General features: G+C 43.2%; 1 protein-coding gene across 1 annotated transcript in view; it reads right to left on the bottom strand.

The window, feature by feature from the left end:
* Positions 1-12591, bottom strand: part of TENM2 (teneurin transmembrane protein 2) — a 1103161-nt gene that overhangs the window by 47309 nt on the left and 1043261 nt on the right. Inside the window, exons 22-25 of the mRNA XM_081826284.1 lie at positions 12294-12526; positions 10902-11056; positions 8794-9668; positions 1457-1632 (exon numbers count right to left, since the gene is read on the bottom strand). Coding sequence (XP_081682410.1) covers positions 1457-1632; positions 8794-9668; positions 10902-11056; positions 12294-12526 — 1439 coding nt within the window. The remainder of the gene's footprint in view (positions 1-1456; positions 1633-8793; positions 9669-10901; positions 11057-12293; positions 12527-12591) is intronic.

Here is a 12591-nt window from a genome sequence, read left to right as displayed (position 1 = left end):
AGGGAAAGAAATTATCCACTCTGTTAGTCATAAGAGAACAGAACCCCTATTTTTACAGGTTTCCATGGTACTTTGCAGCTGTCAGTCTAAGGCTGCCTTCAATTAGCACACATACAATGTTAAGGTGAGTAGCAGAGATGCTACTGATCCATGGAAGGAAAAACATTATTAATATGTGGCACTCCAGAAATAATTATGCTGTGATATTTTTCTTCTACTCACTGAAGACTATTAATAGTACCTTTAAAGATGTCTATTGCCTACACAATTTGTGTCAATCAAATCCCTAATCTTTAACATAGTCTTTTTTTCCCATTTAAGATAAAATATATATATTTTTTCCTTTTGCCTACCATCTAACCTGGAAGTTGATGGTCTAGCTACAGATCAGATCAAGAGAAAAAGCAACCTTCCTGCCCTTCATGCTTCTGCTGCTGACTCCACCATGATGCCACCTCTACTCAAGAGAACTCTGAAGAGATTCAAACAGCATAAGGTAGACTGAGCTAGTGGGTGCTGATAACATGCGTTTATCTTCCCAAAGGAAATCTACACTAGTCAATCAGACTTGTGACCTTTTTCCTTATCGAAAAGTTCCAGGAAGGAAATGTGTCTGAAACTCCTTTTACAGATATATTGCTTCCTGATTATTTGGGCAAAGGAGTCCACTTGGCTGGCTTCTGAGACGCTGGCTTTTGGGATAGTGAGCAAATGTGTATCTGTCACTCCTGAAACTGTAGCCATCATGCAGAAAGACAGAATCTACATCATTAATCATTTGGCAGAGCAGAAATAGAGTCATTGAAACAGGCTCTGTCGTGGGATAATAGTCCAGAAATATCACCATTTATCTACTGAGAGGACACTTTTATCCTCTGACAATGGGCTAGCCCACTGACATTAAAGAAAAATTAATCTGCACAATTCCTTTTCTTGCCAGCTCCTGTGCTTGTCCTGGACTGTGTGTCATGTCAAACAGCACTAGTAACTATGGGGTGGTCAGAAACCTTTGAGATCCCGGTCTTGGCAAGAGATTGCTAAAGGGCTCTGATTCCAGGACAATCAATTCAACAAACAAGTGCTTGGAAGAAGAATCAGAATGGGGTCAAAAAAGGAAGAGATGAACCCAAAAGGATAAAGAGCCTTGGAGAAGGTACCTATATGTGTTGGGTTGGTGGGGAGTGCTGATGATGGAGAGGTAAGAGTGAGTGGGGATGACAACTGACATTTTCAGATAAGTATGTAGACATTCCCAAAGCTCTAGACATTTCATTTAGTATAGATGACATTCTCTTGAATCTGATTAAGTCATTTTCTACAAGACTGACCTCTTGTAGAATTTGTTTGCTGTGGACACTTGACTAAAATAACAAGCTAATGGGTATTCCCAGTCTCTGGAAGTCCTCCCAGGCTTAGGCTGGGGTCCATGGGTGAGTTTAGTGGGCAGGGGGCTTACCTTGTACCACTGTGTAGGAGGCCTCCACTGAAGACAGATTGGTAATGACGGTGACATCATCATCACGGTTGGAGTTCTCAATGTCAATGGTGATGGATTTCTCCATTTCCCGGTGCAGACTGGTCACCACCCCCGTAGGGCGTGTCACATTGGTCAGGCGGCCCTCGTGGTCATAGCTGGAGGACAGACACACAGGTTTGGAAGCACAGTTACTGGAGCCGAAGACTTTCCCACCACTCAGAACCACACAAGGGCCAGAGAGACTGGAAGATGGAGTGGCTGGGTAGTGTATCACACTGAGGCTCCTTGTCACAATCAGCAAGACCTGGCATTGGAGACCATCTATGTCCTTGCTCTTCCATACTCCTATAACCTCATCCCACTTGCCACTTCATAGTCTTGGACAGTCAGCCTGGGCCAAATGCCACCTCCATGCCTTGGCTCAAGCATAGCAGGTCTGGCCGCCTATACCCCTTTCTCTGGCTGTATAGCCCCAAACCAACCACAGCACCCCAAGCAGCCTTCTTAGACTGTTTTCCCACTGACTCACTTGACCTTAGCACCCAAGTTTAGGTATACCAGTGATCAGTTCTGTTGCTAGAAAGTTGCCTGAGATTGGGCCCTTCTCCTTTATGTACATCATCTTTTCTCTTAAACTGTGGAGTTATTTTTTCCATCTCCTTTAGCAAAAAACCTTGCTGTTCCACTTGGTAGAATATTTTCCCACATTGTAATCAGAAAGCTTGGACCCTCCATAGGCCCTAGGAAAGAGACTTGAGCTTCCTCAGATGAGATGTTACTAGAGAGGGGAGGAAGGGGGAGCAAAGAAAGTAGTTTACTTGGCCTCTAGGTGTGTCCCTCTGGACTGGGGACAAAGTTGGTGGGTTCTGAGTGATGGAGACTGGAGCTTGTACAGCATGTAGGACAGCCAGTGAACAGAACAGAACCATGGTGGCTTATTTAACTTTGTCACGTAGGACAAAAAAAACAAATATGGGGGCTCCTGGGTGGCTCAGTTGTTGGACGTCTGCCTTTGGCTCAGGTCATGATCCCAGGACCCTGGGATCGAGCCCTGCATTGGGCTCCCTGCTCCGCGGGAAGCCTGCTTCTCCCTCTCCCTCTGCTTGTGTTCCCTCTCTGTCAAATAAATAAATAAAATGTTAAAAAAAAAAAAGCAAATATGGATGGTTCTTGGCAAATGGTTTCAGAATAAAGGAATGCAGACCTGGTGAGTGATTTGAGAAAATGTGGTAAGAAATTTTGCTTCTGGGGATGTTTGAAAGCTGAGAACAGAACATTAAGCTGGATGGCCAGTTGGACAAAGGGGGTGGAGAGGGGAGAACTTCGAGCTGGGAGCCCAGCTTTTGGCTCTACCCTCATCATTTGCCCACAGCACTAGGCAATGGGTGGTGCAGATACTACATTATAGTGGTTACACCATCAGGGCTTTCCAGGTAAAACACGGATGGGACTCAGGCTCTCCCTGTCAAAGGGACTCCCTTTTGTCCTCTTCTCTGTTAAGGAAACTGCCTCTCAGACAGGTGTCCAAAGATGTTAGTGACAAATTAGAATAACCTAAATGGTCATTCATCAGAGATTTGTTAAATAAGGATGTATCCATAAAGTAGAAACCTCTAAAGCCATCAAAATTGATGACAGTGATTTTTATCAGTTGGAGTGAAAAAAAATGTATATATTATTGAGTGGAAAGAGTAGAGCACAGGGATATATTCCCCTGATAGTAGAAGAAAGTCTCTCAAAATATAGACATCTCAACATTAACGATAGTTTTTCTGCATGTGTTTGTTTGTATGTTCCCATATTTTAGGAATTATTTCTAACCAATACGCCTGACTTCCATGTCTTATGATTAGAAACAAAAGGTATTTAAATGAAATAGAGAATAAAAAGACAAAATATCAATGAGACTAAGAGCTGGTTTTTTTAAAGATAAAATTGACAACCCTTAGTTAGACTCACCAAGAAAAAAAGATGAGAGGGCTCGAATAAAATCAGAAGCGAAAGAAGAGATGTTACCACTGATACCACAGATATACAAAGGATCATAAGAGATTACTACTAAGGAGTTTCAATCAGTAATCAAAAGCGTTCCAATAAACAAAACTACAGGGCCAGATGGCTTCACTGGTGAATGCTACCAAACATTTGAAGACTTATTAATAGCAATCCTTCTCAAACTCTTCCAAAAAAAGAAGAGGAGGGAACTATTCCAAACTTATTTTCTGAGGCCAGCATTACTCTGCTACCAAAACAAGACAAGGACAACAAACGAAAAGAAAATTACAGACCAATATCTCCGATGAATATAGATGCAAAAATACTCAAATCGTATTCATATTTAAATTACATGTAGAAAATCATATTCAACAGTACCTTGAAAGTGGGATTTATTCCAGGGATGCAAGGATGGTTCAAAAGATGCAGAAAAAGCATCTGACAAAATTCAACATCCATTAATGATAAAATCTCTCAACAAAGTGGGTATAGAGGGAATGTACCTCAACATAATAGAGGCCATATATGACAGATCCACAACTAACATCATACCCACTAGTGAAAAACTGAAAGCTTTTCCTCTAATATCAGGAAAAAGAACAATTAAACAAGAAAAAGAAGTGCATCCAAATCAGAGAGAAGTAAAACTGTAACTGTTTGCAGATGGTGTGATATTACACATAGAAACAGAACCAATAAATTCAGTAAAGTTGCAGGATACAAAAATCAATATATAAAAATCTGTTGTGTTTCCATACACTAATAACAAACTAGCAGAAAAACAAACAATCCCATTTATGATTGCATCAAAAAGAATAAAAAAAACCTAGTAAGAAATTTAACCAAGGAGGTAAAAGACCTCTTATACTGAAAGCTATAAGACATTGATGAAAGAAATTCCACGTTCATGGACTGGAGGAATCACAATGTCCACACAATTCAATGCAATCCCTAACAAAATTCCAATGGCATTATTCACAGAAACAGAACAAATAGTCCTAAAATCTGTATGGAACCAGAGAAGACTCCTAATGGCCAAAGCAATATTGAGAAAGACGAACAAAGCTGGAGGCATCATGGTTCCTGATTTCAAACTATATTACAAAGCTATAGTAATCAAAACAGTAGGGGATGGGCGTAAAAACAGACATACAGGTCAATAGAACAGAATAGGGAGCCCAGATATAATAGGGAGCCCACACACGTATGCTCATTTAATTTACCACAAAGGGGTCTAGAATATACAATGGAGAAAGGACAGTCTCTTCAATAAATGGTGTTGGGAAAATAGGACAGCCACATGGAAAACAATGAAACTGGACTGTTACATAAAAATTTACTCAAAATGATAAAAACCTTGAAGACCTGAAACCATAAAACTAGATGAAAACCTAGGTGGTAAGCTCCTTGACATAAGTCTTGGCAATTTTTTGATTTGACCCCAAAGCAAAGGCAACAAAAGCAAAAATAAACGAGTGGGATTGCATCAAACTAAAAAGCTTCTGAACAGCCAAGGAAACCATCAACAGAATGAAAAGGCAACTTACTGAATGGGAGAAAATTTGTGCAAATCATATATCTGATAAAGGGTTAATATAAAAAAACCTTATACAATTCAATAGCATAAAAGCAAACAACCCGGTTAAAAAATATACAGAGGATCTGAATAGACCCTTTTCCAAAGAAGACACACAAATGGCCAACAGGTACATGGAAAGGTGCTCAACACCACTAATCAATGGGAAATGCAAATCAAAACCATAATGAGGTATTACCTCACACCTATCAGAATGTCTGTTATCAAAACCATAAGAAATAAGTGTTGGCAAGAATGTGGAAAAAAGGAAACCCTTGCACACTGTTGGTGGGGATGTAAATTGATATAAACACTATGGAACACAGTATGGACTTTCCTCCTAAAATTAAAAATAAAATTACCACATTATCTGGTAATTCCACTTTAGGTACCCATCCAAAGAAAATGAAAACACAAACTCAATATCTTTATATCTGCATCCCATGTCCACTGCAGCATTCTTTACAATAGTCCAGATATGGAAACAACCTAAATGTCCAATGGAATATTACCTGACCATAAAAAGAATGAAATCTTGCAACTTGTAACAAAATGGATGGACCTTGAGGGCATTATGCTAAGTGAAATAAGTTAGAAACAAATACCGTATGATCTTATATGTGGAATCTTGAAAAAATAACCTGAGCTCATAGACACAGAGAACATCTTGGTGGTTACCTGAAATGGGAGATAGGTAAAAATGGGGGAAGGGGGTCAAAAGGTACAAATTTCCAGGTGTAAATAAGTCATTGGGATGTAATGTACAGTATGGGGATAGGTAATAATACTGTACTGCGTATTTGAAAGCTGCTAAGAGAATAAATCCTAAAAGTTCTCATCACAAGAAGAACATTTTTGGTATCTCTGTATAATGATGGATGTTGACTAGACTTAGAGTGGTGATCATTTCACAATACATACAAATATCAAATCATTATGTTGTACAGTTGAAACATATCAATTTTAACTCAATATAAATAGGTAAGAAAATATGGATGGGACTGAGGAGATTATGCTAAGTGAAATAAGTCAAGCAGAGGAAGTCAATTATCATACGGTTTCACTTATTTGTGGAACATAAGGAATAGCATGGAGGACGTTAGGAGAAGGAAGGGAAAAATGAAGGGGGGGAAATCGGAGGGGGAGATGAACCATGAGAGACTATGGACTCTGAGAAACAAACTGAGGGTTTTAGAGGGGAGGGGGGGTGAGGGGATGGGTTAGTCCGGTGATGGGTATTAAGGAGGGCACGTACTGCATGGAGCACTGGGTGTTATACGAAAACAATGAATTGTAGAACACTACATCAGAAAACTAATGATGTATTGTATGGTGACTAACATAACATAATAAAAAAAAAGAAGGAAAACAGTTCTAAGTGTTTGCGTGTGGGGCGCCTAAGGGAGTACTCGGTACCAGACAATATCCTCAACTCCTGCAGCCAAGCAGGGACCGTATGAGGAGTTCCATGACCTGGGATCCAGGCAAAGATTTAATTCCAACGCACCTGGACACGTATGGTGGTTCCAGGTGCTGTGCTTCCTTATGAGAACAGTAGTAGAAACTGGAGATTCTACTTTTGGGGAACAGAGGATTGGGGTTGAGGCCAGGATCTCAGGGGCCATGGGAAGAAAAACAGGTTATGTTCTCTTTAACTGTCAAAGAAGAGTGAGTTTCCTACAGCTGTACTTACTTGCCCATGGAGTGAGTATCTTCAGATTCAGGTCTCTTTGCAAATAAGTCTACACATAGTTGCGAGGAGCTATGAGTTCCAGTAATGGGATCTCAAGTCCACTCAGTGGAACCACTGCAGCTTTGGCCTGTGTGGAGCTAAAGGGGCGCTTTTGACTCATTTATTCAGCAAGTATTTACTGAGTGCCTACTGCATGCCAGTCATTGTTCAAGACACTGGGGACAGGACTAAGAACAAAATGGATGAAAATCCCTGCCTCCATGATGTACACATGATGGACAGGGCAAAAATAAACCATGATTTAAAATATAGAGTATGTCAGATGGTAACAAGTGGTAAGGATTAAAATAAAGGAGGGAGAGAGAGAGAATGCACGTGTATAGGGGTGGTTGTAATTTTAAGTAAAGTCCCGGGTCTTTCAGGGACACAGGCTGTTCTTCCCCAGCTGACCGTGTGTGAAAGTACTACAAAGCAAAAGGAATTCACCATCTTTTTAGGAGCAACGAGAAAACCTAACACATTTGAACTCCTACAATTGAGAATTTGTGACAATTGGATTTATCCACATATTCAAAAAGCAGCTCTTCAAGAGAGAAAACAATCACACAGTTTCCATGTAACTTGTGAACTTTTTTTTTTTTTTAAAGCATCCTGCCCATATTTTTATTCAACTAGGGACCCCTCCTGGAAAATACTCCCCCAGTTAGAGCTAGCGTCTAAAGGTGCACCTAAGTCCGAACTTCTTTATTATGGTCTCTAAGTCAGGCCTAATTCAGAATGGCCTCCTGCGAGTGACATTGTTTTGTCCTCAGTCATGTCAGCCAACAAATTATCTCTGAAATGCACTGGGTCCTTAGGTGGGACTGCTAGAAGGGAAGGTGAAAATCTTATAGGTGTTTGGGTTATGGTAGAGTTTTAGCCTAAGTTGGTGTGAGAGCTAAAGATGGCACTCAGATGGTGCCTACAGAGGCAGGGTCACTGGCTGGTAAAGTTTGATCAAGTCCCAGTGCCCTGAAGGATGCTAGGATGCTTCCGAAATTCGAGGAGGACAGCTTGGCCCAAAGGGAAAGAGAGCAAGGGAAAGCAATTCTGCAATGCAGGAAATTTCCAGCAGGTGGCAACAGCTTCCTTTCCATTCTCCCAAACCCATTTGCCTACCAACTGGAAATGAAGATTCCTGGACTTAGGAGTGATCAACAATGGGGTCTTCTGTTCTCTCTCTTGTTCCCCATTCCCTCTGCAACAACCCTCCCCAACTTACTAAGTTCTCAGCCAGCAGCAACACCTCGACAGAAAGCAAGGACTCCAAATGCGAGCTTAACCAGATCCTTCACCATTGCGGAGAGCCAGATCCTTGCAAATTCCATCCCAGTCTCGGCAGGGCCTGGCGAAATCACGCCTTAACAATTTTCCCCAGCCAGCATCCCACTGGTTAATACCTGCAGCAGTAGGCAGTGTGACCAAGCACTGCCCGCAGGAGTGACGGAATACAGCTTTTTTGGCACAACAAACGGCAGGACTATTAAGTATGAGATAATTGTTAGGGGAAATATGACCAGCTCTCACATCTTTTAATATACCTAGCACTTTATCTGTATTGATCTGCTTCTGCTAAGGAGGAAATTCAGAGTTTATCTACCTGTCTGTGCAATCAAGTGTGTTGCTGGACCTACTGGCAAATTACGGGAGTCCCACCAGGATCTTGCCTTTTAGATTCTAATTTCCGCACCCATGGCAAACATGAATAATCAGCAAAGTTAATGAGCACTTGCTCTCCCAGGTGCTGTGCATGTCCAATATCCTGAAGCTGGAAGGGCAAGCGGGCAAAAGAAATCGGACAGCCCTTGTAGGGAGGATGTTCAATATCATAGACCCAACAGTGCAAATCACTTAGAAGTCAAGGAGAGGGGACATGAGTATCTTGAGGCCACAAGTTGACATTAAAGTCAGGAAGACAATGTGACTAAACAATATTAAAAGCTATGTGGATAGCCAATCCTGCTGCTGGCTAGGGTAGGGTGCTGTCGAGAAATACTTAACAAATGTACTTACTCATAGAAAGTTGTCCATCCTGTTTCATCACTCTTGGTGGCTAGGAGGCCAGTGTTCCCATCATAGGTCATGAGGCCAAGCTCTAGATTCTGCGTGGACACGACTTTGAGACCTCCGTTGGTGCCCACTGTGAGGGTGATGATCTGGTTGTCAGGCATGAGCAGGTGGCGGGGCATGCCACTACTGTCCCGACGGATCTTCAGGGAATTGCCGTTATTGTCAATCAATTCAGTGACATCATTGTCGGCACTATAAGTGAAATTGTACAAGTACTCCCCAGTCACCAGGCTCACAGTGTACTGGTGGATGCCATCGGCGTTGAAAACATACAGCTCCTGTTCTCCAGGGGATGCAGCCTCATACTGGTTGAAAGCATTAAGAAGGGGCTTGTTTTTGCTGACTGCCCTAATCCGAATATTTCCAAGGTCTGCGATGTAAATGGTACCATCTGGAGCTACAGCTAAGGATGATGGGGAATTCAAGATGGCATCGGTTGCATAGGCATCATCTCCCGAGTAGCAGTTGCAATTGACATCGTTTTTGCAGTCACAGTCTGAGGCTGCCCCAGCTAGAAGGCAGATCTCCCCGTTGGTTGTGACCTGGCGTAGACGGTTAATCTTCTTCTCATCTGTCTCAGTGATATAGAGGACCCCGGTGTGGGAAATGGCAATGGCACTGGCCGACTCCAGCGCAGAATGAATGGCTAGTTTGCTGAGTGAATAGTCAATCCCAGGAACCTGGCAGTGCATGGGGCGTCCCGCGATGATGCTGACTTGGTGATTCTCAGTGATTCGAAGGATGACGTTGTTCTCGAGAACATACAGGGAATTGTCCATGGGGTTGACAGCGAGGTCTGTTGGCCACTCCAGGCGAACCTGTGGATGACATGGCATCAAATTAAGGAGCAGCCTCTAACATGCCCAGTGTTTAACTGTGAGGCACATATATTGGTTTTACGCAGCGGGGGAAAAAAGACTTACTTTTTTACCCATAATGTATGAGAAGTGCCCATCACCAAACCACTTGCCCACTGCCCATGTCAAGTGGACACGATGAAGAAGAGGCCATGTAACAAACATCTCCTGTGATATCATCTACTGTGGCTAGAGTAGGTCACCAGCTCTACCCATGATGCTCTTCTCAGTCCCAGAAGATTGGACCAAGGTCAGAGTCATCATATACAGTTGTACAGGTAATTCACCACACAAGGGGCTAGTGTAATCCATCCCGTCCTCTGCTCATCAAGCCATGGGCCTAAGGAGGCTATGTTCATTTAGAGGCAGCACTTTTATCTAATACACAAAAGGAGCCATGTTGTTTGGACCCAAGGGTCGCCAATGCACAGGCCGGCTAGTGAACTACAACTTGAGCATTTGCTTGAAGAAATGAACTGGGCCTTCTCTGCAAAATTGAAGCGACCATCTTGGTGGCAAATTGTCAGTATGTTGTGGAATTTGAGCTGAAATTAATGAGGTTGACTGAAGGTTGAAAAGGCCCTTATAGGAAGGGCAAACATATATTTTGGGATGTTTGAGGATCCATATAATAAAGTCCAATTTCTCCTGCTGTACATTTGAGTGAGCCCCTGTTCTCTGCCCCCATAAGAGCCCATACTAACAGAATATCACTTGGGGGAATCTTGTAGATGGCTTTGCTCTAGTTTACTACTGCACAAAGTAAAGGTTTATATAGTGAGGATGCAATCATTTCAGATTAACAGGGAAGTTCTGATTGATATATAACATTGTATAGTACATTCTCAAACCTACAATAATGATGGAGAAGAGAGGTAATTACACAGTAACTCCTACCCTGTAATCTGCCATGGCTGGAGTGTGTCACCAGCTCCACTTTCTGAGCAGAACTCCCCCCGACCCCCCACCCCCACCCCCCCGCTTTCCTTTCTCTCTTGTGCTCGCTCTCATTCCTATCTGACATTTCCCATTCCATCTTGCTGTCTAGTTCATCTCAAGCCTTCTACAAACAAACCTGTAATCTGTATCTATATCTCTTCCTCCCACTCCACTTTCAACCCAAACAGGCTGCAGGTGAGAACTTCAGGCTGAGAGCCAGGTGTAGCATAGTGATGAGAAATAAGAAAGTCCCACCTGGGCCACATCCATGCTGGAGTCACAGCTCAGTGGCCGGACAGCAGTGAGGTCATTGGAGCCCAGCAAGGTAGAGATGATTCCATTCTGGTCAACCTTCCGGATCATGGTGGCATCAACAAAGTACATGAGCCCGTTCTTGTCTACTGCAATACCTGATCAAGACAAACAGTGGGAGTGTGTCTCTTGGCAAGGAGTAGGGCTTGTGGGGGTGGAGGTGGGGATGCCCTATTGGGCATTACCTTCTTGGACCAGGGACCTTCCTGGATGGATTCACAGGCTTAGAGCAGTGGCTGTCAACCTTTAAAGGTAACACCCTTTCCCATGAGCACTGTGCTGAGACCTGCATAGTTCCTGGGGTGCTGGCTGTATCACCACCCAACTGAAGAGTGAACTTTGGGCTGCAAATGAACCAAGGCTGCAAATGAATGAATGGGGAAATAACTTGGCATCTGCTCTCTTCAGAAAGTAAGTTATTTCCCAAGTTCATTGCTTGAAAAATTATTGGTAGTAAATTACTTGAATACCCTTCACAACTAATTACAACACTGAGGTTGAGAAACAGTGATTCTTGCTGTCACAGACTCCCAATTCAAAATATATCCTCCAGGAAACAGTCCCAATTAGGCCTTGACTCTACTCAGTATGCCCTGCGGGAACACCTGTCCTAGCACTCTCCTGGTAGGATGCACACGGTGGCTTCTATTTCTTTGGCACCTTCACCCTAGGGCCCAAGCCCAAGGCTCCTCATCCTTAATCCACGCTGCCAGTGGTAGCTAAGAATGCTAATAGGAATTGGGCCTTCGAAGGACCAATCAGTCCTTAACCTTAAGTATCCCTGGTCCTTTTCAAATAGAGATCCATTGATCTCTATTTGAAGTAGTTAGAACCATTGATTCTAAGAACAACCCCCCTCCCCCCTCGCCGGCCAATCCCAGGCCCTTGGAAATTATACCCATTCTTAACTGCCACCATTTATTGGGCTCTTAAAAAATGTCAGGCCCTGTGCTTAAGACTACGCATGCTACTGTCGAACATGAACATCTGGGAGTGGCTGGAGGCCCTCACTGGGCTCTGTCTCCAGCTGGCCCCTGGCTCATGGAGCTAATGTTTCCCCCTGACTCCGTGTGACTGGCAGCAGTCAGAAATCTCCATGAGCAAACCACCCCACTTTCCATTTGTAGCCTATGTGGGTGATGAAGTTTACTTCAGATAAACACATTTTTTTTTTTTTAAATACCCACACATCAAAGCAACCTATCAGAGTGAAATTACTGTAGGGAAAGCTGTATTTGGGACTGCCTGGGCTTAGTTCACTTGCAGTTAAGAAGAAAGCCAAGCTTGTGGCAAGCTTATTCTGGGGGACAGGCTTTCTTCCTTGGGAGCCTTTACCTCGAGGGCTCATCAGGGTGGCATCCACGGCCTTCCCTCCATCTCCACAGCGGGCTTCATCGAAGGGCAAGCATTGCTCTCCAGTCCCTGCCACCACTTCTGAATTCCCAGCCAGGTCTTTAGCTCCGCTTAGAGACTTGACTCGGTAGATTCGCCGACTGTTGGTGTCAGACACGTAGAGAGAGCCGGACACAGGGTCTACTGCCAAATAGTACTTGTGTGCTGGGTTGTTGCTTTAGAAGAAGCACAAAGAGAAATGAGAAGGGGGCTAAGCAGCTGGTCTACTGGATCAAAGAGA

This window comes from Leptonychotes weddellii, chromosome 7, assembly GCF_054177405.1.
Source record: "Leptonychotes weddellii isolate Sample4059 chromosome 7, ASM5417740v2, whole genome shotgun sequence".
NCBI classification, from domain to species: Eukaryota; Metazoa; Chordata; class Mammalia; order Carnivora; family Phocidae; genus Leptonychotes; species Leptonychotes weddellii.
The sequence above is the reverse complement of the archived record's forward strand: the minus strand, read 5'-3'. Positions and strand labels throughout refer to the sequence as shown.